The sequence below is a fragment of the Phascolarctos cinereus genome, unplaced genomic scaffold (genome assembly GCF_003287225.1).
Source record: "Phascolarctos cinereus isolate Bilbo 61053 unplaced genomic scaffold, phaCin_HiC Scaffold_5;HRSCAF=322, whole genome shotgun sequence".
Lineage (NCBI taxonomy): Eukaryota > Metazoa > Chordata > Mammalia > Diprotodontia > Phascolarctidae > Phascolarctos > Phascolarctos cinereus.
This window is the reverse complement of record NW_027555958.1, coordinates 209,728,577-209,751,606: the sequence shown is the minus strand read 5'-3', so window position 1 is coordinate 209,751,606 and position 23,030 is coordinate 209,728,577. Positions and strand designations below refer to the sequence as shown.

At 36.0% G+C, this 23,030-nt stretch overlaps 1 protein-coding gene across 1 annotated transcript in view; it reads right to left on the bottom strand.

Moving 5' to 3' along the window:
• Positions 1 to 23,030, bottom strand: part of KHDRBS2 (KH RNA binding domain containing, signal transduction associated 2) — a 796,104-nt gene that overhangs the window by 49,951 nt on the left and 723,123 nt on the right. The window contains exon 7 of the mRNA XM_078155302.1: positions 15,648 to 15,730. Within this exon, the coding sequence (XP_078011428.1) occupies positions 15,648 to 15,730 (83 nt within the window). The remainder of the gene's footprint in view (positions 1 to 15,647; positions 15,731 to 23,030) is intronic.

Below are 23,030 nucleotides of genomic sequence, written 5' to 3'. Positions count from 1 at the left end.
ATCTCTCTCTCCTCCTCCAATTCTCCTCCCTACACCTTTCCTCTCCTTCCTTCCACTACAATTGTGTAGCCATTTCCCTTTCTGGATTCTCTTGCATTCACTATTTCCAACGCAGCTTGTGTGTGCATGTATGACAGTGAGTGTGTGTTTTTTGCTTAACTTATTCTGACCCTTAGTACATAAATGAGAGGTGAGCAATTTTACCACAAAACATTAATCTTCTTTTATTGTGTGGAATTATCATTACAACATAGCAATTATTTCCCATAAATAGGACCTTTAGCTGACTGATTAATTAGGCCCAGGGGGACATGCCATTACTAAATGATCTGTTACATGCCTTTTGTACAAATACACAAGAGCTGTTGAACCCTGACATGGCTCAGACATCATTTTAACTATGTTCATGTTTCTTTGGCTATGTCATAATTTATCAGCAGCGATCATATTTCTAAGATTATAAATATCAGTATAATTTCTAATTATTCTAATGCTGAGAGGGAAACAGACATGATGCCTGAATTCACTGCTTCAAGCTACATTACAGCTACACGCTGACACTGATTTATCTTCTTCCTCATTTAAAGCACAAGTGAAATAAATCTCTCCCATTTTGGAGAGTGTTCCAAGTCTGATTTGTATGAGCTGGTTTATTACAAGGTCATAATCATGCAATAGGTTTTGTAAATTAAAATAAAACTAATATTACTTTATAAAGGCATTACTAGCATATGGTTCAGGCCTGCCAAGACTTTTCTTTGCTAATCTGGAGAAATGCAGACAATTTGATTCAGATTCTGTCAGTGGGTAAGGGAGGTTATTAACTAGTTCCTCCATAGAAACAGTGAAGCTTCCTGCCAGTTGCTAAATGCAGATTATTGTAATGTATCTGCAATGACCTGTGATTAATCTTTACCATTCCCCTCAGGCTTTATCCAGTTCCTTTCCATATCCTTTGTCTCTCATTCCCTTCTCCCCCATGGACATCCTTTTCTTTCTTCTCAGTTTCCTCTGCCTATCACACTCCTCTTTTTCCCAGTCCCTTTCCTGCCTCATATTCCTTTTGCCTCTTCTCTTCAGCAATTTACCTCCAGTCTCCCATCCTTTCCCACTCTTATTTCACCTAATCTTAACCCTCTGTCCCTTAATCCTCTCCTCTATCTGTGCCTTCCTGTCATTTAACCACATCTCTCCCTTGTCTCATCTTTTCCTTCACCTATCTCTCCCATGTTCCATTCCTTCCTTTCTCCACTACTATATATCTCTTTCCTTTCCTTGTCTTCTCTACGTGACTGTGTGGATAAAGAAACTGAAGGGTAAGACATTAAATCATTTGCCCATAGTCTCTGAAATATAATGTCAGGAGAGGAAATGAATGTCTTTCCTTCCCTTCCCATCAGTAAAATTTCATATCTCTCTCTCCCTCCTTCTCTCTTGAATTTACTTTGTATAATTTGTATCAGCGTTTTGCTTTAACTGAGTATATGTATCCCCCTTTCACCCCCCCAAAAAAGTGAATTCCTTGAGGGAAGGAGTGCTTTTTGTCTTTGTCTGTTTTGGTCTTTGTATCTCTAACACTTAGCCCAGTGCTGTATATGTAGAAAGTATTTAACAAATAACAATATTTTAAAAATAAATGGGACAGGTAAGTGGTGAAGTGGATAGAAAACTGGGCCTGGAGTCAGGAAGGCTCATCTTCCCAAGTTCCAATGGAGTCTCAGACACTTCCTAGCTGTGTGACTCTGGGCAAATCACTTAACCCTCTGCCTCAGTTTCCTCATCTGTAAAATGAGCTGGAGAAGGAAATGGCAAATCATTCTAGTATCTTTGCCAAGAAAACCACACATGTGGTTACAAAGTATCAGACACAACAGAAAAATGACTAGACAACAGAATTTACCAAATTTTTATTGAATTGAATACCTCCAGAAATGGGCAATTGTTACATTCAAGAAAAGGCATGAAAGTCACATCACGGATGGCAGAAATGAATTCATGGAATTTAGAGTTAGGAAGAAATTTAGAAATAATCTAGTCCAAACCCTCATATTTCAGATGAAGAAATAAGGCCCAGAGGGCCCAAGTATGTGTACAAAATCACACACAGGAAATAGTAGAACTAAGATTCAGACAAAAGTTTTCTGAGTCCAAACTCAGTGAAAACCATATGACTCTGACTTGCACTTGTAAAGACCCAACTAAATCTCACCTAGATGCTTACATTGATGCTTCTTTTTTATTCATTTTTGTGGCCAAATGTGTTCTAGACATTCAAAGCCCCAACCTCTAGCATACAATTGCAATGAATCAAGTAGTAATGGGGTCATTCCTATTATTGAGAAATCTACTGGCAGACATTCTAACAGTAGAATTTCTGCTAAATTCTTGATTTGCTAATAGTTTCATCCGTCAGAAAAAAGAGAAAACAATGAAGCAAATTTCTATGATTGGAATTCCTTCTGACCAACAAGAAGGACCTGTTGGTGATGTGGAAATGACAGGAACCTTGGAAGAAAGTCACCATGTCACCCTAAAGTGAGTACACAACAGTGAAGAGAATTCTGGCTAATGAGACTTATGCCCTAGACTTAAGGAAAACAGATTGAAAAATGTTCAGAAAACAGATAGAAGAGATAGCCATGGATCATGGCTTTGAACTTTACAATGAAGGAAGGATGAGAAATTGTAAAAAAACAAAAAACAAAAAAACTCTAGGAAAATCTGAGAATATGATCATAAATAACCCTGATGGAGAAGAAGGGTGTTTTTTTTTAAAGTGTGTCCACAGAGATTTCTCTGACGAATACAAGTTTTATGGATATATATGAATGTGTACACAAACATTGAAAAAGAGGTACATAACCAAGGATAGATAGGAAAGAATGTAATGGACAGTGTCGGTAATTCTCTTAATGAGCTGAGGTATGAAATGAATACAAAAGGTAAAAGAAAGCATACTTTTAATCTACTTGCACAACCAGGAGATCAGAAAAGAGGAACAGGTCCACTATGGCATGCATTTTTTTCCTTAAAATTATTTTATTAAATTATTTTCTTTAAAATTATCTTTGATGGCCTCCTTGATGTTACTCAAACAAGACAATCTGTCTCCTAACTCTGAGCATTTTTACCCGCTGTCCTCCATGCCTGAAATGCTTTTTCTCATCAACTCAGCCATGTGGCTTCCCAGGCTTCTTTCAATTTTAGTTAAAATCCCATTATCTATAGGATAATTTCTCTATCTCTCTTAATTGTAGTGCACCCACTTTGTTGATTATTTCCAGTTTATCCTGCATGTAAATTATTTGTATATGATTATTTGCATGCTGTCTTCCACATTAGATTTTGAGCTCCTTAAGAGCATGGACTTTCTTGTTTTACCTTTATACTCCCAGAACTCAGTACAGTACACAACACATATTAGGTACTTAGAAATATATATTGACCTACTGACTTTGTTGTTGTTGTTGTTTGTTTTTTGTTTTCCTTGAGGACCAGTGACATCATTGGGGTAAAGTAGTGGATGATAGGTGTTGTCTTCACTTGAATGTGAATTGGATTTAAGTGAGTCAGAAATGAACAAAGTCATTAGCATTACTGTCTCTTCCAGATCACCGAAGTCCAATGGCAGGACAAATATCAAGATGACTGGACAAGGCCCAGGGTGCAGTGGATGACCTTGGCATCTTCACTGTCTAAGTTTAAAGTGTTCCGTTTCAGCTGAATTCACAGCCATTGGAACAAATTGTTCTCATCTGCCATTCCCTTAGGGGAAAGTGTTTACATTCTTAGCATAGACATTACCCTAACTCACTGACACATTTGAGGCCTGTCAGTTACCCTCAACTTGGTTTAAACCCACCTGCCACAATGGTTTTAGTGGGGTGTGTCCACTGCACATGCTACAACTTCTTGGAACCACAGGTGAGAGTGGGGTGATAGGTAGACACGAAAGGTGTCCCAGCAAACCCTCACACCAAAACTGCTAATCCTCCCTGAACACACCATTGACTGACTGAACATGTATTATGTTGATATTTTGTTTCAGTATAAAATATGAAACAACTGTGTACTTAGACTGAATTTTCTCAAATACACAATCTTCAAAGCAGTGAATAAAAGGGTAATTGCAACTGCTAATATAATCAACCTTCCACTTTGGCAATCTTCTGTTTATTAAAAGCAAGGATGGTAAATTGATGCTCTATAAACTGATACCCAAACTCTCTACTCTTTGATCTAAATTAGTTTGCTCTTTAAAGTTGCCTTCATTTATTTAGTTATTGTGCAACGCTCCATGCAGATTTAACAGTATTTTAATTCTTCGTATTTGTCATTCCTTATTATGCAAAATAAAGCAATAGACTCTTTCATTATCTTCATGTATATCATATTTTAAGTCATTCTCCAATCACTGAGTCCATGGCTTATAGCCGTTGTTTTCAAAAATAAGGCTTTGGATATTTTTAGTGTACGTATTTTTTCTTGTGTTTTCTATAATCTCCATAGAGATAGATCCAATAGTGAGATCATGTAGTTAAAGCATATGAACAATTTTATCTCTTTTCTGGCATAATTCCAAGATTTTTTTTTCTAAAATGTGGGAATAGTTCATAATTTTATACAAATTTGCTTGTAGCAGATCAGTGTTGTTTGATGTCTTTTGCAGACTTCATACAAATATACAATTTTACATCTTTTATTATCCTTTGTAATTTGATAAATAAGGTGATTTCCCTAAAGTTGCTTTAATAATAACTTCTCTAACCATTTGCAATTTTGAGAACTTTTTAAAAATAGATGTTAGCTTCTATTTTTTTGAGAAATCTTTTTATATCTTTTGATTATTTATCTACTAGGGAATGGTTCTTTATCTTAAAGATTCATGTCAATTATCTATTCTTTTTAAATGTTAAGCTATTTTTTAGATATTTTGTAGGAAATGTTTCTAGTCTGTACACTATTTTTTCTTACTATCTCCTGATTTTATTGTGCATAACCCTTTTCTTTTTTGATAATCAAAGTAGTTTTTCTTTATAGTCTGTGAGCTGTGACTAGTTACAAATTCGTCACCTTTATATAGCAGAAAGATATACGAGTGAATTATGAAAACATAAGGACTAAAATGTCCTTACTCGCTGACCCAGATATTCCAACATAAATGAAAAAGGAAGACTCCATACCTAATAGTATCATGTTGATACAGTTCTTTTTGTAATAGCAAAAAAAAATGGAAACACAATAAACATCTGTGAATTGAAGAATATAAAAAGAACTTGTGATATACAAACATAAAGGAATATTACAGCATTTTAAGAAATAAATATGATGAAAACAGAAAAACATGGAAAGATTTACATGAACTGATACAAAGTAAAAATTAGAGCCAAGAAAAAAAAACAATAGGTACAATAACTGCAAGAATGGAAATGAAAAGATCAACAAACATACATCGATCAAAAACGAATGTTGTAAAAGTACAAAGAACAAACTTTGCCTCAAAGACGAGATGTGAAAAGTCACCTTCCCCACCCCTAACTTCTTTGGGGAGGTGAGAAGAGAACCATAGATGTGGCATATTGCATGTACTCTCAGATTTTTCTTACATAGGGATCAGTTTTGGTATTTTTCCCTCTTCTTACACGAAAAAAGGTTTCATTCAAGATGTTATATGGCATAGCTCTCTGGTAGATGTTAGGGATAGGGATATAGGGGAAATTTAGGTAATATAAAAAAATTCAATTAAATCTGTTTTGAAAATGATGCGCAACTTTATGTTATCTAGGAAATTTTAATTGTGTGACCTTTAAAATTCATCTCATTTATTTTTTTGGGATTTATGATAGCAAATCCTTTAAGTTGTTGATCTCAAATTATTTTCTGTGTCATGGCATTTCAGGTTTCTTATCAGTTTGTGGTTGTTTTTGTTGTTCAATAAAGGATCCTTTTCTCCAATAGTATATGTCCTATGGTGCATTGAAGGTGACACTACACTGATTCGCCATCACTATCTGAATTATTCCACTGACCAATTATTCTGTTTTCATGTAATAGATTTGATAATTCCTGTTTTATGGTATAGTATGGGACTGGGAAAATGTTAAGGTATGATTCTTTTCTCTTTTTTTTCTTTCTTTCTTTTTTTTTTAAGGCAGTTGTGGTTAAGTGACTTGCCCAGGGTCACACAGCTAGTAAGTGTCAAGTGTTTGGTCTGAGATCGGATTTGAACTCAAGTACTCCTGACTTCAGGGCCTGTGCTCTATCCACTGCTGCCACCTAGCTGCCCCAAGCTAACCCAGGTCTGCATGCCTCTAAGGCCAGTCTTCTTCCCACTACAGTATACTGCCTCTCCTGCTAAGAAGTAGACTTTAACAGGAAAGATTTATGACTTGAAGAGATAAGAATAAGTGGGAAGGGCTCAGAGTGACACAGGTCATCTGATGATTGTCTTGGTGTATATACCTCCTGATATACAAAGAGTCAGAGAATAGGTTGTCCCCTAACTTTCAAACTTGAAATGAGGCAGCTAAGTGGTTAGGGGATAGAATGTCAGGCTCTTGTTGGGAAGCCCTGGGTTCAATTCATCCTCAGACACTTAGTAGCTGTGTGAGGTTGGACAAGCCACTTAACCACTGTTTGCCCTCTTATCTGTCAAATGGGCATAACAATAACACCTACCTTCCAGATTTGTTGTGATAATCAAATGAGATAATAATTGTCAAGGCTTTAGCATAATGCAGGCACATGGTAAATGCTATACATGCACACACACTTTAGTTGCTATCATTATTAGATACCACTCTGCCATTCTCTCCTTGACTCATGGGAGATGACTATGGGAAAACCCTGAATGGGCCTAGGACAAGTATCAATTGGTAATCCACTTTCATTTTCTTTGCAGGAATGCTTCATTGTCTTTGTCTTTAGGGTAACTATTCAGATTATATGGATAATTTATAGTAGTTTTTTTAATGGATTTGCATATTTTTACTGATAAAAAATACCCCAGAAGTCACCGTTCACCAGTCTTCATTAAATTTTTCTCTTCCATTTTTGTGATTAGAGACAAAGGAAAAGAACCTATAAATTCTAAAATATTTATAGCAGCTCTTTTTGTGGTACCAAAGAATTGGAAATTGCAGGAATGCCCATCATTTGGGGAATGGTTGAATAAGTCACAACTTGTATATGATTGTGATGAAATACTACTGTGCTATTAAAAATGATGAGCTCAATGATCTTAAAAAAAAGCACATGGAAAGACTTGCACAAAATAATGAAGAGCAATATAAGCAGAACAAGAGAACATTGTATACAGTAACAGTAATATTGTTTTAAGAATGACTTTGAGTGAATAAGTAAATTTAACTATTATAAATACCCAAATTAACTACAAAGAACATATAAAGAAAGATGCTATCTGCATGCAGAGAAAGAAATGATAAATAGAAATATGTATAGAATAATTTATACACACACATCTATTTGTGTCTAATGGTAGCCATCTCTAGGGCGAAAGGAGGGGAGAGAAGAAATAAAAAGGAAAAAAAGTAGAAATTTACAGGATAACTTTATTCTATATTTGAAAGGAATAGCAAGTTGTACATAATAGATTTGCAGTTTCATGTGCAATCATCCTTTTTATTATACTATGTTATGGACTTGCTTGTTTTATTTCATAAATTTAAAAAAAATTAAAAATCTCTTCCTTCCTTTTCTTTTTTCTCCCTTCCTCCCTCTTTCCCCACTACCCTATAGTACTGAAAAGATCCCCAAATTACAAATATGTTTCTATTTTGGTCCAATTGAAAGTGTTGTGGATTTGGAGGTAGAGATCCTTGGTTTGAATCCTAGTCAGTTCTGCTTTTCACTACCCTGTAACTATTTATAGTGGTAAACAGTTTCCTTTAAGCTTCCTTGTACTTCATTCATACAGTGAGAAGATTATGGCACTTCAGGTACTTTTGACCTCTAAATCTGTAATCTTACTATATTATAAATAATTAAACACCCTATTGTCCACTGGTGAAATGATCGTGAATTACAAGTTGATAGGTTTAAGGGTCAGTTATATCTCCACATCCCTTCTTGAGAGGAGTAGAGGCCTTAACAATTGTAGTGAAGCATCTGGGTAAAGAGTTTGAACAAAGCATGGACTCTCTGTAATCATTTAGAGCAGGGAAACCAGTTAAAAAATATTGTCATGGGGGCAGCTAGGTGGCACAGTAGATAGAGCATGGGCCTTAGAGTCAGGAGGACCTGAGTTCAAATCCAGCATCAGATACTTGACACTTACTAGCTGTGTGATCCTGGGCAAATCACTTAACCCCATTGCCTAGCAATAAATGAATGAATGAATGAATGAATAAATAAATAAATATTGTCAGACCCCCCTTCCCCCTTGCAAGAGATGTCTCTCATGCCTGGAATGATCTCCCTTATCATCTCCACCTGGTTTCCTTTAAGTCTCTACTAAAATCCTAATTTGTTTTACAAGAAGCCTTTCTCAGCTCTTCTTAATTCCAGTGCCTGCCTGGTGTTGATTAGTTCTTATTTATCTGATATGTGTATAGCTTGCTTTATATTGTACAGATACATTTGTTTGCATGTTCTTTCTCCCATTACCTTGTAAGCTCCTTGAAATCAGGGACTGTCTTTTGGCTCTTTTTATATATTCGGTGACACCTAGCAAGTATTTAATAAATGTTTATTTATTGATTGATTGAGGTGCCCTGCTTAGCCTAGGGCAGTCATAGGATTATAAATTTATATTTGTGAGAAACTTTAGAGGCCAATAAGTCCAAACTCTACTTTCCTCTTCATTTTATCCATGAGAAAAGCTGAGGCTTAGAGAAGTTAAATGAATTACTCAGGATAATGTAGTCATTAAGTATCTAGAAATATGGTTTTAATCAAAATCTTTTAAACTCCAAATCCAGTGCCACATCCATTCTGCCTCAGTGCTTCTCATATGAGTGGGAATGGAAACGAACATACAGCTGTGACAAACATCTTTTGTGTTAAAAACCAACAGGATCTGGCAACTGACTGGAAGAGGTCTAGGAGGATGAAAAGTTCATCTGCATTATTCTTGCTCCCTTCAACAGCCAAGTTTGTAGACACCAACAAGTTTCTGTTTGTAGTTTGATGGATGGCTCCAGCTATTTGCTTATGCAGAAGTAAGTGTGACTAACATGTATTGTATAGTAGGCATGACTACTGTGGATCAGTTTCCCTAGGCTATCTTTGATGATTTAAGTGCCTCTAGAAGAATACACACACACAACACACACACACACACACACACACACACATGCAAATATATATATATATTTGCCTCCAGAATCCTATCATTATAGTTTCATAATTTTAAAATTAATTGAAATATGCACAGATTCCAAACACAAGCAGACTACATGGGGCAGTACTTGAAGTTCCACCAGAGTGAACCATACAATCATAAAAATACGGCAAACATATCAATCATTGAGCATTTATTAAGTACCCACCATATGAGAAGCACCAAAACACAAAAATAAAATAGTCCCTGTTCTTTTAGATATTATTGTCCTATTTTAGAGATAAGGATATTGAGATCCAAAGAAATTATTTGCCCAGAATCACACAGCTACCAAATAGAAAAGGCAGAGTTCAAACCTGAATCTTTTCTGACTCTGAATCTGGCACTCTAGATCATTTAGATTAAACCTTAGTTTTATAGATGAAAATACTGAGACCCCAAAAGGTTAATGAACTTGCCTAGTATTATGAAATAAGTTAATGTCAAAGTCAGGATTAGAATCAATATAGGGACTACCAGTCTATAGATAACAATATTAATTATTAATAAAAGCATTAGAATCAAGAAGATATTGAACAAAGCATGGGGTCTCAGTTTTGTCATCTATAAAATTAAAGTTTGAACTAAATGATCTAGAGTGCTGGATTCAGAGTCAGAAGAAATCCACATTAAACTGACTTTTCTATTTAGTAGCTATGTGAATTTGGGCAAATAATCTCTTAGCAGGGGTGCAGAACCTTCAGCCTCGAGGCTACATGTGGCCTCGAGGCTGAAGGTTCCCCACTCCTGTTTTAGGATTTCAGTACCCTCGTTTCTTGGAAGGGTTAATGTGTGTAAAGAACTTTGTAAAATTTAAAATGCAATATAAATATCAGCTATGATGGTGCTTAGTGATCTTATTATTTAAAGTCACTTTCAGGTCTTACATTCTGTATTTCTGCGAATGTTATAGTATTTATATTGCACTTTAAGGTTTTCAAATAATCATGCAAAACAAAGAAAAAATATTGACTGCTAAGAACTGTAGTTCTTTGCTGTTTAAATAAATCCAAGCATCCTCATTGTTACTGTTCATGCATGCAAGAGTCTGTAGATGCCATAAAAATACTAGTAAGTTTATAGGAAAACTGAAGAAAAATATCCCAAATTCAATAACCTATTATAAATTCAATCTCATGCTCGAATATAATCTTGAGACATAACAGAATTGGATTACAAAATGAGGGTGAGTTAGTTTGCAGGGAGTAGTGCCACTTGAATGAATAGGACAAGCTATTATATACTTAATGTAATATGTTTTATTATATTATCTGGTTACTGCAATGCCTCATACTTGAGACTCCACAGTAAGGGTTCTGTGTGTGTGTGTGTGTGTGTGTGTGTGTGTGTGTGTGTGTGTAATGGTAGCCTAAAATAGAAAGATTACATTTTAAAAATATTTTTTAATCACAATTTAAAAATAGTGTATGATTATTAATTTGATTTTCTAGCTATGTGTTTTTTGGCTCAGATCAGATCTCCCTTCGTTTGATTTTCTAGCTATGTGTTTTTTGGCTCGGATCAGATCTCCCTTCATTCTGGGACTAAAGAAGAGTGGTTTCTATTTGGCAAATTATTTACTTTGGAGGAAATTCAGCACCACAAGATAAGATCATTGATTTAGAGTTAGGAGGGTCATCCAATTAGATCTAATTTTACAGAGGAGGCCTAGAAAGGTAAAGTGACTTGTACAAGGTCATATGGGTAGAAAGTGACAGCATTAAGTGGATTTTGAGCCCAGTTCCTGTAACTACAGATTCAGGGCTATTTCTGCCAAACCAAGGATTTTAAATACTTGGCTTTATTGAAGACACCTCCTTGTGTCAGAACAAAATGGAAGCCTAGCTTTAGTCAATGGCCTCAAGAAAATGAGCTTCCAAGAAAACTGTAATCCTAAACCTGCAAAAGAAAGCTTTTATAATAAGTTCCCTTTTCTTGTCTTCCCCCAGGCCACATATGACACAGAAGACAAAAAAGATGAACATCAGAGTCTCTTACATCCATTGTCAACTTTAGGTTTCATTAAAATGTCATTCATTTGAGCTGCCTCTTGAGTAGTCTTTTAACAGAGGCCCTTTTTTCATATATTTGAAAATTTTTAGAGCTAATGATATCTTACAAGGCAATTGGGAATTAATTAAAGTTGTTATACTTTCTGAACTTCAGGTGAACCTTTTGTAGGGCTGTTACCTCATGAACCTCCCTTAGAATCACTATTTGGGGATGGGCTAATTATTCAATTTGGGCACCTGCAAGATCCTACTTTATAAGCTCCACAAATTTATATTCACCTGACTTGAGTATGACATTGAAAAGTAACTCTCTCTAAAGATAAATTATCTTGTTTCTTTCTGTTCTCCTAAATTATAAATATACCATTAGTTAAAGCTATATAATGGACAGCTTGCATCTGTGGCTTTAGATGTAGCATACTTTAGAAATCTCAAGAGGAAAATCTATTCTACAAAAGTTGGAGGGGGAAAAAAAACAGACCTTTGCTCATGCTGTTGTTCTTGTTGAATTGTTTCAATCATGTCTGACCCTTTGTTACCTTATTTCATTTTTTTTTTTTTGGCAAAGATGTAGAGGGTTTGCAGTTTCCTTCTCCAGCTCATTCTACAGATAAGGAACCGAGGCATGCCATTAAATGACTTCCCCAGGGTCACACAACTAGTATCTGAGGCCAGATCTGAACTCATGGAGTCTTTCTGACTGCAGACCTGGCACTCTATCCACTGTGCCACCTAGCTCAGGGCTTCTTAAACTTTTTCCACTCTTGACCTCTTTTCACATTTTGGCAATGGTCCTTGGAGTTGTGTGACCTCAGGGCACATGCAAAGTGCACATGCTGCATTCCAAACTGAGGGTGCAGTGAAGTTATTTGATGCAACACAGACAACTCCTGCCAGAAACACCTCAGATTTATTATTCATTTGATTTTGAATTAATGTTTGGTGATTGTACTTTCAGAAACCTTTTGCTATTGCCAAATTTTTCATGAAGATCATGACCTACAGTTTAAGAAGCACTGGATTCCTACTCATGATAGGTGTAGTTTTGCTTTCTGTGTTTTTGGCATGGGGAAAACATTCTGCCTCACCTAGCTCTTGCAAATAATAGTTGCAGATCCTATTAACTCTTGTAATCAAGTACTATTCCATCTGCTTTCTTGACTCTTCTCCTGGCCTTCATTATCCTTTCACAGGTAAATATCTAGGGGGGAAATATTTTCCCAAGCAGTATAATAGCTGTATTGATCTTTAAGCATGAGGGCCAAATCATCTATGTGTTCCATTTTTTCTGAATCCCAAAATTTCCTGACACATAGTAAGCACCCAATGAATAAATGAACGAATGGCTAAGGATGAAAAGCACATGAAGACTAGAAATAAACCCTTACAATCTAAATTGCCCATTATGAAAATATGAAAACTTCATTTTTATATTCTTCTCTAAAGAATTTACTTATTTTTCAGCGTAGCTTCTGTTTGTTCTCTTACCCTATGGTTCTACAGCCAACTAGCAGTTATTAAGAATGAATTATCAAGGTCCCTTGTTTTCCCTTATTCCTTCCTTTGCCCATTTTACTGTGTATTGCTCATTAGGTCTCTCACCTGACAACAGACTGGGGAAAGAAAAAACTCAATTCTACTACCTTCAGGACCTCACTCCAAAGGTATAACAGTAGCATTCTAACTGGTTTGCATGTTCTTCTATCCTGGTTAAATATTTTCCTTTATTTGTAGAACATTTTCATTGTTTTAGCACAATTTCTTTAATTTCTCTATATAAAAACACATGCATACATAAATGTATACATGTACATATACATATACATACATACATACATACATACATACGTATATAAATATAAAATTATACCTTCCACATCTCAGAGGTTATCTCATGGCTACCCTGTAGGTTAATAATGTTGACTGTGTTTAAATTGTGTACTTAGAAAGAATAAAATTTTACCCACAACTGAAGAAACTTTGAGCACATTATACCTATTGCATGTAAACTTCTTCAAGTTGTCCATTCTATCTGAAATTCTAATAGTCATTACACTCCAATTTAAAACCACTGATGTATTTTTGTCTTACTTATCTTTTACAATTGTTACTAGTTTCAGACACAATTCTGCTCAAATCAAACTTGCTATTGCTTCTCATTTCTATTTCTGACATTTTCCTCTGTTAGACCCCAGATGCTACTTCACTGGATAAGAGATAGCATTGATGGGGTGCTTGGGTGCTTGTGCTTGGACCCCAATTTCTCCCTAGTCTCAGAAGCACTATCCCTGACAGTTTTTCCCCAGCCCAAGGACACTGTGCTTAGCAATTACTCATGAGTGGGCCCCAGCAAGACCCTTATCTTTTTCCCTGGTGCAGTTCTAAACAGCACCTGAAGGAATTATTAGTTTGAACTGGTTTTGCACTGGGTCATAAAGACATTTTTACCCACTGGACTACCTATACTACTGCCCTACCTCATTATCTACATCATGGACTCCTCATTAACTGTATTCTAGACTTAAGACATATGTATACTCCTTACATCTATCTTGTCAAACAAGACATTGATTGGTGGAAGACTGGACAACTCTCAGTAGTCCCTGACTGCTAGTTAACTTAGCGATGTAGCAGGCCTAAAACCACACCTCCATGTGGCCCCCCTTGTGGGCTTTTCCTAGTGAACTCTGGGTGAAACAGCTGTGCAGTAGGTATAAGAAGTGCAAGTTCTTTTAAGAATTGACCACCCCTTAACTGCTCCCTAATTCCACCCTGAATCACCTAGTTAGCATATTTGGCACATGTTTTATTGTATTTTATCCTATATAAACTTTAACTGTACCCCTTTAAGATTGCAGGATCCTTAAAAATACTTGCCTGCTGAAAAGTGTAACTAAATCTTTGCCACCTTGACTTAAAGAATGCTTGAGTCTGTGAATTCATTCCAGATGACCCCATCGTGTACTTCAGTCTTTGAGGGGTCACAACCTGTCAACCTCTCATACCACAATAGCATTATGTAATGAATAGAAAGCCAGCCATGGAACCAGAGAGATTTGAATTCAAGGCCTGCCTCTGACAACTCGTGGTATGGCCCTGAGCAAGTCTTTTAATATTTCGTTTCTCTAGGCAACTCTCCAAGGCTATAAATTACAGAAAAGGTCCCATCCTATGTTGATTGGAGTTCAGTATTCTAGGAGTTCCCTATACCAATGAAATCACAGGTCCAATCATTATTCTCTTCCTCAGTTATGAAAAAATACATTTTTCTATAAAAGCCATGCCCTTTTCTCCATCCTTCAGACAACCTTATTAGGCATGAGGTTCTATGTGAATCACATTTCTGACCACCTTATCAGATGCGATATGATTATTCATATCTCCTTGGTTTTAATCCAGCCTAGTCTATTAAAGTGCCAATAAAATTAGTTTATGAGTAACTAATACAAGGAACACTGAAAGTCCTATTATCTATTTATATCAATTAATTCTAATTGTTTACTCTTTCATGTCTTGCTATGAAGAAAAACTCTAAATTTAGTTTGCATTTTTTCTCAAAAAATATTTATTGCCATGTAGAACAATATTTATGCTCTCATTACAGTTTTTTGCATGGAAATTTCTGGGTGATTTTCTCAAAAATTTAAATGAATCTCCCACCTGCTAATTAAGCAAAACAAACTGCAACAAAACAACAACAAAATAACTACTGTGGGACCACATGTTCTGGATGAATCAAAAGAATGGTAAACCCATGAGTTTCTAAAAGTTATAAGGAAAGAAAAAACAGGTTCCATTCTTTAAGATGTCTCAAGAGTCTCTTTGTCAGCAATAGAGTATATATATCTTTTGCCATCTTGTCCTTAACATTAACAGAAAAACAGACAAGCTAATAGGATAGGAAAATATAACAAATACTCTATTTTCTTGAAAATCTAAATTGTTCACATCAAACATACCTCCCTGTCTACTGAAAACAACCAAGGCATTAATTTATTTTCAAAGTTGCCCATTATGAAAATGTTTGTTTTCATTTCTATATTCTTCACTAAAGAGTTTGCTTATTTTTCAGCACACAGGACAGTAGTTTTGTTAAGATGTTTTCATGTTTAAAACAAAGTTCTGCTATTTCTTAATTTGACTATGCAAGATTAACAACTTCGACCCCTTGTAATGCAGGAAAAAGATTAGTTGATTCATAGAGATTATAAACATGTGGCATTCAGAGAAAAGGAACTTTAAAAAATTATTACATTGAATTTTGAAATCCATCATATATGTAATCCAAATTTTACCTTTGTGTTTGGGTCGCATAGCTGCTATCATAGGCCTCATAGCTCTGGTCATCATATTCACCTCCATAGCCATCATCATATCCCTAAAGAAGGGGGAAAAAAGAGAGAATTCAGCAAAAACCAATTTTCAGGAATTTGAAATTCCACATTAATGAGGTAATATAAGATGCCACCTGAGGGCTGATTTTTTTCTTTCCTTTTCCCTGTGATCACAGTACATACTATATTAGAATGGTAAGTGCATGTAATTTGCTGTAGAACTTCATGGATTAAATATTATAATTCTGGAAATTGTCTATTAATTAATAAAATCCAATTATGCATCAAAGAGTAGAAATGCACTTGTGGTTTGTCTAGAATTTTGAGCCATTGGGGTAGTTGGAACAATCTCTTGTTTGGGGATATAGTCTATTTTTGTCTCAAGCAGCCTCTGCTTTGGAGACAATTTCATTCCTTCCTGCTACTAATGCCTTGCTCAATCTCTAGAACACTATATCTTCTGTAACTGAAACATCCCTAGTTCCTAACTGATTGGCAACAGTTTGCTTGTAGCATCAGAGATGAGGTTCTCCTAGGGGTTAGACTAGATGATCTTTAAGATCCATTCTGGCTCTAATCTATGATTCTGTTATCTTCTCATCCAAGTATGACTCTATCCATCCCTATCAAGCCTGGAGTCTTATTAATCATGTTGGTTGTGAGCCTTTAGTTTAGGATAGCACAGGAAACCCATGCTAAAGAATGAAAGGGATTGTCAAGTGGAAGAGGAATTTAATTTGTCCTAGGTTTTTTTTTTTATGTTTGTTTTGTTCTGTTTTGGTTTGGTTGGTTTCTTGGTTTGCTTCGCTAGAGGGGAACTGAAAGCAGTGGCTGGAAGCTTTAAGAAACAAATTTGAGTTAGAAATCAGAAAAAAAAATCCATTTATTAGAGCTTTCCAAAAGTAGAATTGCCTCAGAAGAGAATAGGTTTCTCCTCATTAGAGATCTTTAAGCAAAGGCTAGATAACAACTTATCATTTGAGCAATAGTGTTTTGTTTTGTTTTCCCCAGGCATAGTCTGGAATAGCTAAATCTCCAACTGTGAAGACCCTGGAATAAAAAGGGTGCCAGGATGGAAAGGTGCCTCTCTCCTGGAACTTGATGTTCTTCTTCTGCTAAGATAATTACACCCAAGATCAGGATAGTGTTTATAATACACCCCCACCCCCCCGTTGCTCTGTCCTTTTCTGTCAGGTGACAATGATACTAATGTTCTTGTCCTCATCTTTATTTCTTCCACTCCTTGCTCCGCCTCAGCCCAGATGTCTAAAGTGAAGCGTCTTTCCCTGTGTGAGGTAAAATGTACCAACATTGGTGATTCTGCTTCTAGTGTGAAAATCTCTAAAACTTCTCAAAGTGGCAGCAATGGTCTGAAATACCTGTACTAATATAATAGTGATTTTGCGAATGCAAAGGATATGTTCTTTTATTAACATATATGAGTGACTAGCAATCAGTAAGATGAGCAAATGGCCATTGTTCAATCATTCAGTTGTGTCTGACTGTTCACGACCCCATGGACCATAGCGACCAGGCCCTTCTAGTGGAGAACTACTATCTCCTCAAGTCTGTCCGAACTCATGTTCATTGCTTTCATAACACTACCCATTTCATCCCTTTCCATTCCCTTTTCCTTTTGCTTTCAATCTTTCCCAACATCAGGGACTTTTCCAATGAGTTCTGTATTTCCATTATGTGGCCAAAGTATTTAAGCTTCAGCTTTAGTATCTGTCCTTCCAATAAACAATCTGAATTTAACAAATGTATATAATCATATTTATCCCATAGCATCATTAAGAATATTGGGATTGAGTATGAAGGCATAATGGTTAGTTATTCTAAAATGTGGTCAAGGCTCAGGAAAGAAGACAAAATCATCTCTGTAAATAATCACTGAAATAAATGAAGAACTTTCATGTTTTGCATATTCTAGTATTGAGGCTTTCAAAGGGTGCACTGAAGCCCTAATATATTATGAGTTTTGCTAGGTGTTTCATGAAAATTTGCTCTCTACATATCCATTTCAAACTTCATAAATTGTACATCACTCACATTAGCCTCCTCTATAAATTCAGTTCCTATGGAGCTTGTAATTACTGCTATGAACCATCAGAATCCAGAGAGGGTTCTGGGAAGATGGTGGAGTAGGTTAGAAAATTTCAAGCACTCAATATTTTCCTCCACAAAAGAGATAAAATAGCACCTCTGAGCGAACATATAGCTGTGAAAACAAGTAAGAGTAGGGGCAGAACAGGGGGTCCTCTTTGGACAACTGGAGAAGATCTGAAGAAAAATTCCAGGAAGAGATTTCCTCTGGGTGAAGAGTAAACACCTTCAGGCTAAGGTCTGCTTTAACAACAAACAGCAAGTTGCTTAAACAAGCAGCAGGAAGCCCTGGGGTTGGCTGGTTTGGAAGGCTGCCTCAGCCCAGAAACAGGAACTTTTACCCCCAGAACTGTGAATGGAGTTGGGCATTGGACCTGGGGAAGATCTAGGGAACCTCTGCTGACAAGGAACACCAGACCCAACTGTGCTGTGGAGATGCAGTTGGGAGTGAGAAGGAACTAGCACATGTTGGCTGAGTACAGAAGCAGTGGAGTTGGACACTGCTAGCTATAGGCACTTATAGAAGGCTGGAGGTCTTAGTCTGAGTTCAAGGCCAGAAGGGAAAACTGAAGAGGATCAGAGACCTGAGGCACCAACCCCCATACCCCAGGATTGGAGGTGATTATAAAAACTAAGTTATTTCAAAAAAAAAAAAACTGCACAGGCAAAGGAGAAAGAATCCAACTGATGAGAAAAAAAATGCTTGAGGGACATGGAGCAAGCAGTACGTGACCAGAATCTTAAGGAAGAAAATGCCTCCTTGAAAATTAGAACTGGGAAAGGTGAAGCCAGCAAAGTTATAAGAGAGGAAGAAATAAAAAAAAATATATAAAGAATGAAAAAATAGAACAGAATATGAAACACCTCATAAGAAAAACAATGGAACTAGAGAACAGATGAAGAAGAGAAAACATAAGAATAATTAGACTACCTAAAAATTCTGATCAAAAAAAAGAATCGATACAATAATACAAAAAATAATTAAAGAAAATCGCCTTAAAGCATTAGAACAAGAGGGGAAAGTGTAAATAGAAAAAATCCACTAATCACTACGTGAAAGAGATCCTATGAGGAAAACTCGTAGGAATATTATAGTCAAATTTTGAAACCTCCAGATGACAGATAAAATACTACGAGTAACAACCAAAAAGGTAAACAATTTACATATGGTGGTACCACAATTAGAACTACATAAGACTTAGCACTGGTGACATTAAAAGATTGTAGGTCTTGGAACACCATAGAAAGAAGAGCAGAAGAACTGGGCTTCTGGCTGAAAATATCATTCATACCCAGCAAAGCTAAGCATAATTCTCAATAAAAAAAAATGGACATTTGATCAATTGTCAGACTTTCAGGACCTTGTTAAAAAAACAAAATAAAACAAAACAAAACAAAAAAACCCTGAACTCAATAGAAAATTTGACATACAAGAGCCAAGAGAAATATAAGGTACATACCAATGACCAATTATAAGGGACTAATTAAGGTTAGAATGTTTGATTTTATGTATGGGAAATGTAAAACTTACATCTAAGATTGTTACTAGTAATTAGGTAACTTGTATAAAAGACTGGGGTAGACTTAAGTATGATATAATTTCAAAAAGTAAAACCATTCAAGAACAGCTAAAAAAGTAATTATCTTTTACAAATGAGGTGCAAGAGGAAGAACCAACACAGAGGAATTAGATGGGGAATGGGGGCTGTTAGTTCTGGAAACCCACTTTCATCAAGAATGGGTTTAAGAGGGGAAAATACATATACATTTACACGAGTACAAAAGTCTTCTAAATTCAGAAAGAAATAAAACTGTAAGGGAATGGGGTGGGGAGGATAAAGGAGGGATCTTTAGAAGGAATAGGTTAAAAGGGGTTATAGAAGCATGGTTAGATTTAGTGGAATGGGAGAGTGAGGGAGGGATTGCTGGAGTGGAGGTAGGATAAGTAATATGAGGGTAAGGTAGTAGGTAGAAGTAAAGTAGAAGAGTTAGGAGGGATAGACTAAAAGAGATATGCCCAAAACTAAAAACAAAGAGTAGGAGTAGAATCTCTTAGGGAAAGGATACATTTATATATGTATGTATGCATGTATACATATGTATATGTGTATACATATATCAAGACCTATATAGAAATATATCCATGCTCAATTATAGCCTTGGGGTAGCAGGTAGGGAGGAGGAAGGGGGAAAAAGAACAAATTAAAAAGTGTACAGCAGAGAACAAAAGAAAGCCTATAAGGAAGCAAAGAAAAGATAGATAGATTTCAACACAATGCACAGTTTTTAATATATAGGCTTTCTTGAAATGAGGTGTTATTGCTATATATTTTGAATCCTCTCCCATGTTCTGCTATGCACATGACTTTTTTTCTTTTCTTATTTTATATTTAAGTTTAATAATTAAGTTTATAATATTTCTTTCTCTTTTCTTATTATGCATTTAAATTTTAGCATTTGTCTAAAATAAACACACACACACACACCCCACCATCAAAATCCCTCCCCCCCAGAAAATGCCTTCCTCAATTATAAGAGGTTCATTAAAAAAAGAAAGACTTTCTGTGACTTAAGTAATTTTGACTATTATAAATATATAAATTAAAAATAAAGGATATATGAAGAGAGACACTGTGTACATCCAGAGAAAGAACTGATGAATATTACGTACAGAATAATTTTACATATTATGTGTGTGTGTATGTGTGTATCTAATGGTAGCCATCTCTAGGGTGAGGGGGAGGGGAAGAAAAGGAGTAAAAAAGAAATTTACGTGATAACTTTGTTGTATATTTGGAGGGAATAGCAAGTTGTACATAGTAGAATTACAGTTTTATGTGCGATTGCCTTTTTTATTGTACTGTTATGGAAATGTTTGTTTTGTTCTGTGAATTGAAAATAAAATAAATTTTGAAAAAGAAGAAAAAAAGGTTCACAGATTCATAGATTTGGATTTGGAAAGGACCTTAGATCCTAAGTCCAACCCTCTCATTTAACTATGAGGAAAATGGAGAACAGAGGTTTTACTTGCCCAGTCACATAGAGATACAAAGACTCTTAAGTGGGATTTAACTCCAAATCTTTTTGACTCCAGCTCCAGTGCTCTATACACTATATATTCTGCTTTCATACCTCTGAATCTTTATCTATCTCAAATTGTAATCTTTATTCATTGTGGTTCCCCTGCATTATTCCTCTAAACCTTCCAAGACTTCTACATTCCTCAGTCCCTGTCCTCCAGGGCAGTTTGCTGTCTTAGATCTTTCTGACTGGAAGATCACAATAGCACCTCTGTCCTTGGAGGTACAAAGACTAAAATTTGAAACTTGCAGAAATAAAGACAGAAAAGAAGGCTGTCAGGAAAGGAAGAAGAGGTTGAGATATTTCAAGGCCTAGGCAATGAGTCTATAGTCCCAACTGCCTGAGAATCCTTTTTTTGTCATCAGTTTAGACAATTCATGTGCTGAGATTCCTCATAGCAATGAATGAGCAAAAAAAAAAGTTTGCAAACTACTTTTTCTAAGCCTTTAATGATAATCATTTATGGAAAGATCACATTAGGCCCGTGAGACCATGCTGTCTAACACCCTCATCTTACAGAGGAGAAAACTATAGCCCATGGAAATGAATTGTTCTCTCTAAGGTTATCCAAGCAGTCAGTGGCAGTGTCATGTATGGAATTTGAGTTCTCTGACTCTAGAGTTAGCATACTTTCCACTGCTTCCTAATAAGCTAAATAGATGTTCACTTAAAAATTCTATTGTCATAGTATAAGCTATTTGTGATGGGGGGGCAACTAGGTGGCACAATGGCTTTGGAATCAGGAAGACTCATTTTCATGAGTTCAAATCCTGCCTCAGACACTTACTAGCTGTGTGACCCTGGGCAAGTCACTTAACCCTGTTTGCCTCAGTTTCTTCATCTGTAAAGTGAGAGAAGGAAATGACAAACCACTCCAGTATCTTTGTCAAGAAAATCCATGGCTTAACGAGGGAATAACATACACATTCAATTGGGTATGGAAATCTGTCTTACCCTACAGGAAAATAGGGGGAGAAGGGGACAGGAGAGCAGGAGGATGATAGAGAAAAGGGCAGATTGGGAAAGGGGGTAATCAGAAGTAAGTACTTCTGAGGAGGGACAGGGTCAAAAGAAAGAATAGAATAAATGGGAGGGCAGGATAGGATTAAGGGAAATAGAGTTAGTTTTTCACAACATGTCTACTAAGGAAGTGTTTTGCGTAACTGCACATATACAACCTATATTGAGTTGCTTGCCTTTTCAATGAGGGTGGGTGGGGAGGGAGGAAGAGAGAAAATTTGAAACCTAAAGTTTTAAAAACATATGTTTAAAAAAATGTTTTCATATGCTACTGGGAAATAAGAAATACAGGAAATGGGGTACAGAAGTCTATCCTGCCCTACAGGAAAATAGAAGGGGAAGGGGATAAGAAAAGGGGAGAGAGATAGAAGAGAGGACAGACTAGGGGAAGGGATATTCAGAATGCATGCCTTCTTGGAGTGGGGGGAGGGGGGAGATGGGGTGAAAATTTGGAACTCAAAAACTTGTGGAAGTGAATGTTGAAAACTAAAAATAAATAAATTTATATTAAAAAAAAGAGATAATCCAAAAAACGGGTCATGAAGAGTCAGGCACAACTCAACAACAAAGATTTTTTTTTTTTGTTATTCCTACTGAGCAGAGACTGACTGTGAATATAACACTTTCAGATCAGAGACTCCTGCCCTAGTACTCCTAGCTCCTGGTCAATGAGTGCCTCACATGTAAGTCACCATCAGGCTAGCTCTAGCTATGTTTCAATTTATGCTCCTATCTACTTCTCACCAGTCACCTTCCTGATGTTTGATTCCCTTTGTTTTCCCCAATATCTTTTTGTTTCCAGTTCTTGAACCATAATCAAATCAATACTGCCATTGCAAATGAAAAGCTTCTTTCAACCTACTCCCCTGTGGCTCACTCACTTTCAATTTCCAAACCGAAAATTCTCCACTCTGGCCACTGATGATCTGCATATGATCCGTATGATCTGTATAAACTCCCCCTCCCCCATTTTGATGTGCTCTTTTTCCCTTTTTGGCTAGCACAATGATTGGCCTATATTAATTATTTAATAAATTATGTATTTAATAATTAATAAATTATTAAAGTAATTATTTAATAAATGTTTCATTAATTTCATTCATTCAAATTCTAATATAGTCTTTCCTTTAGAACGTG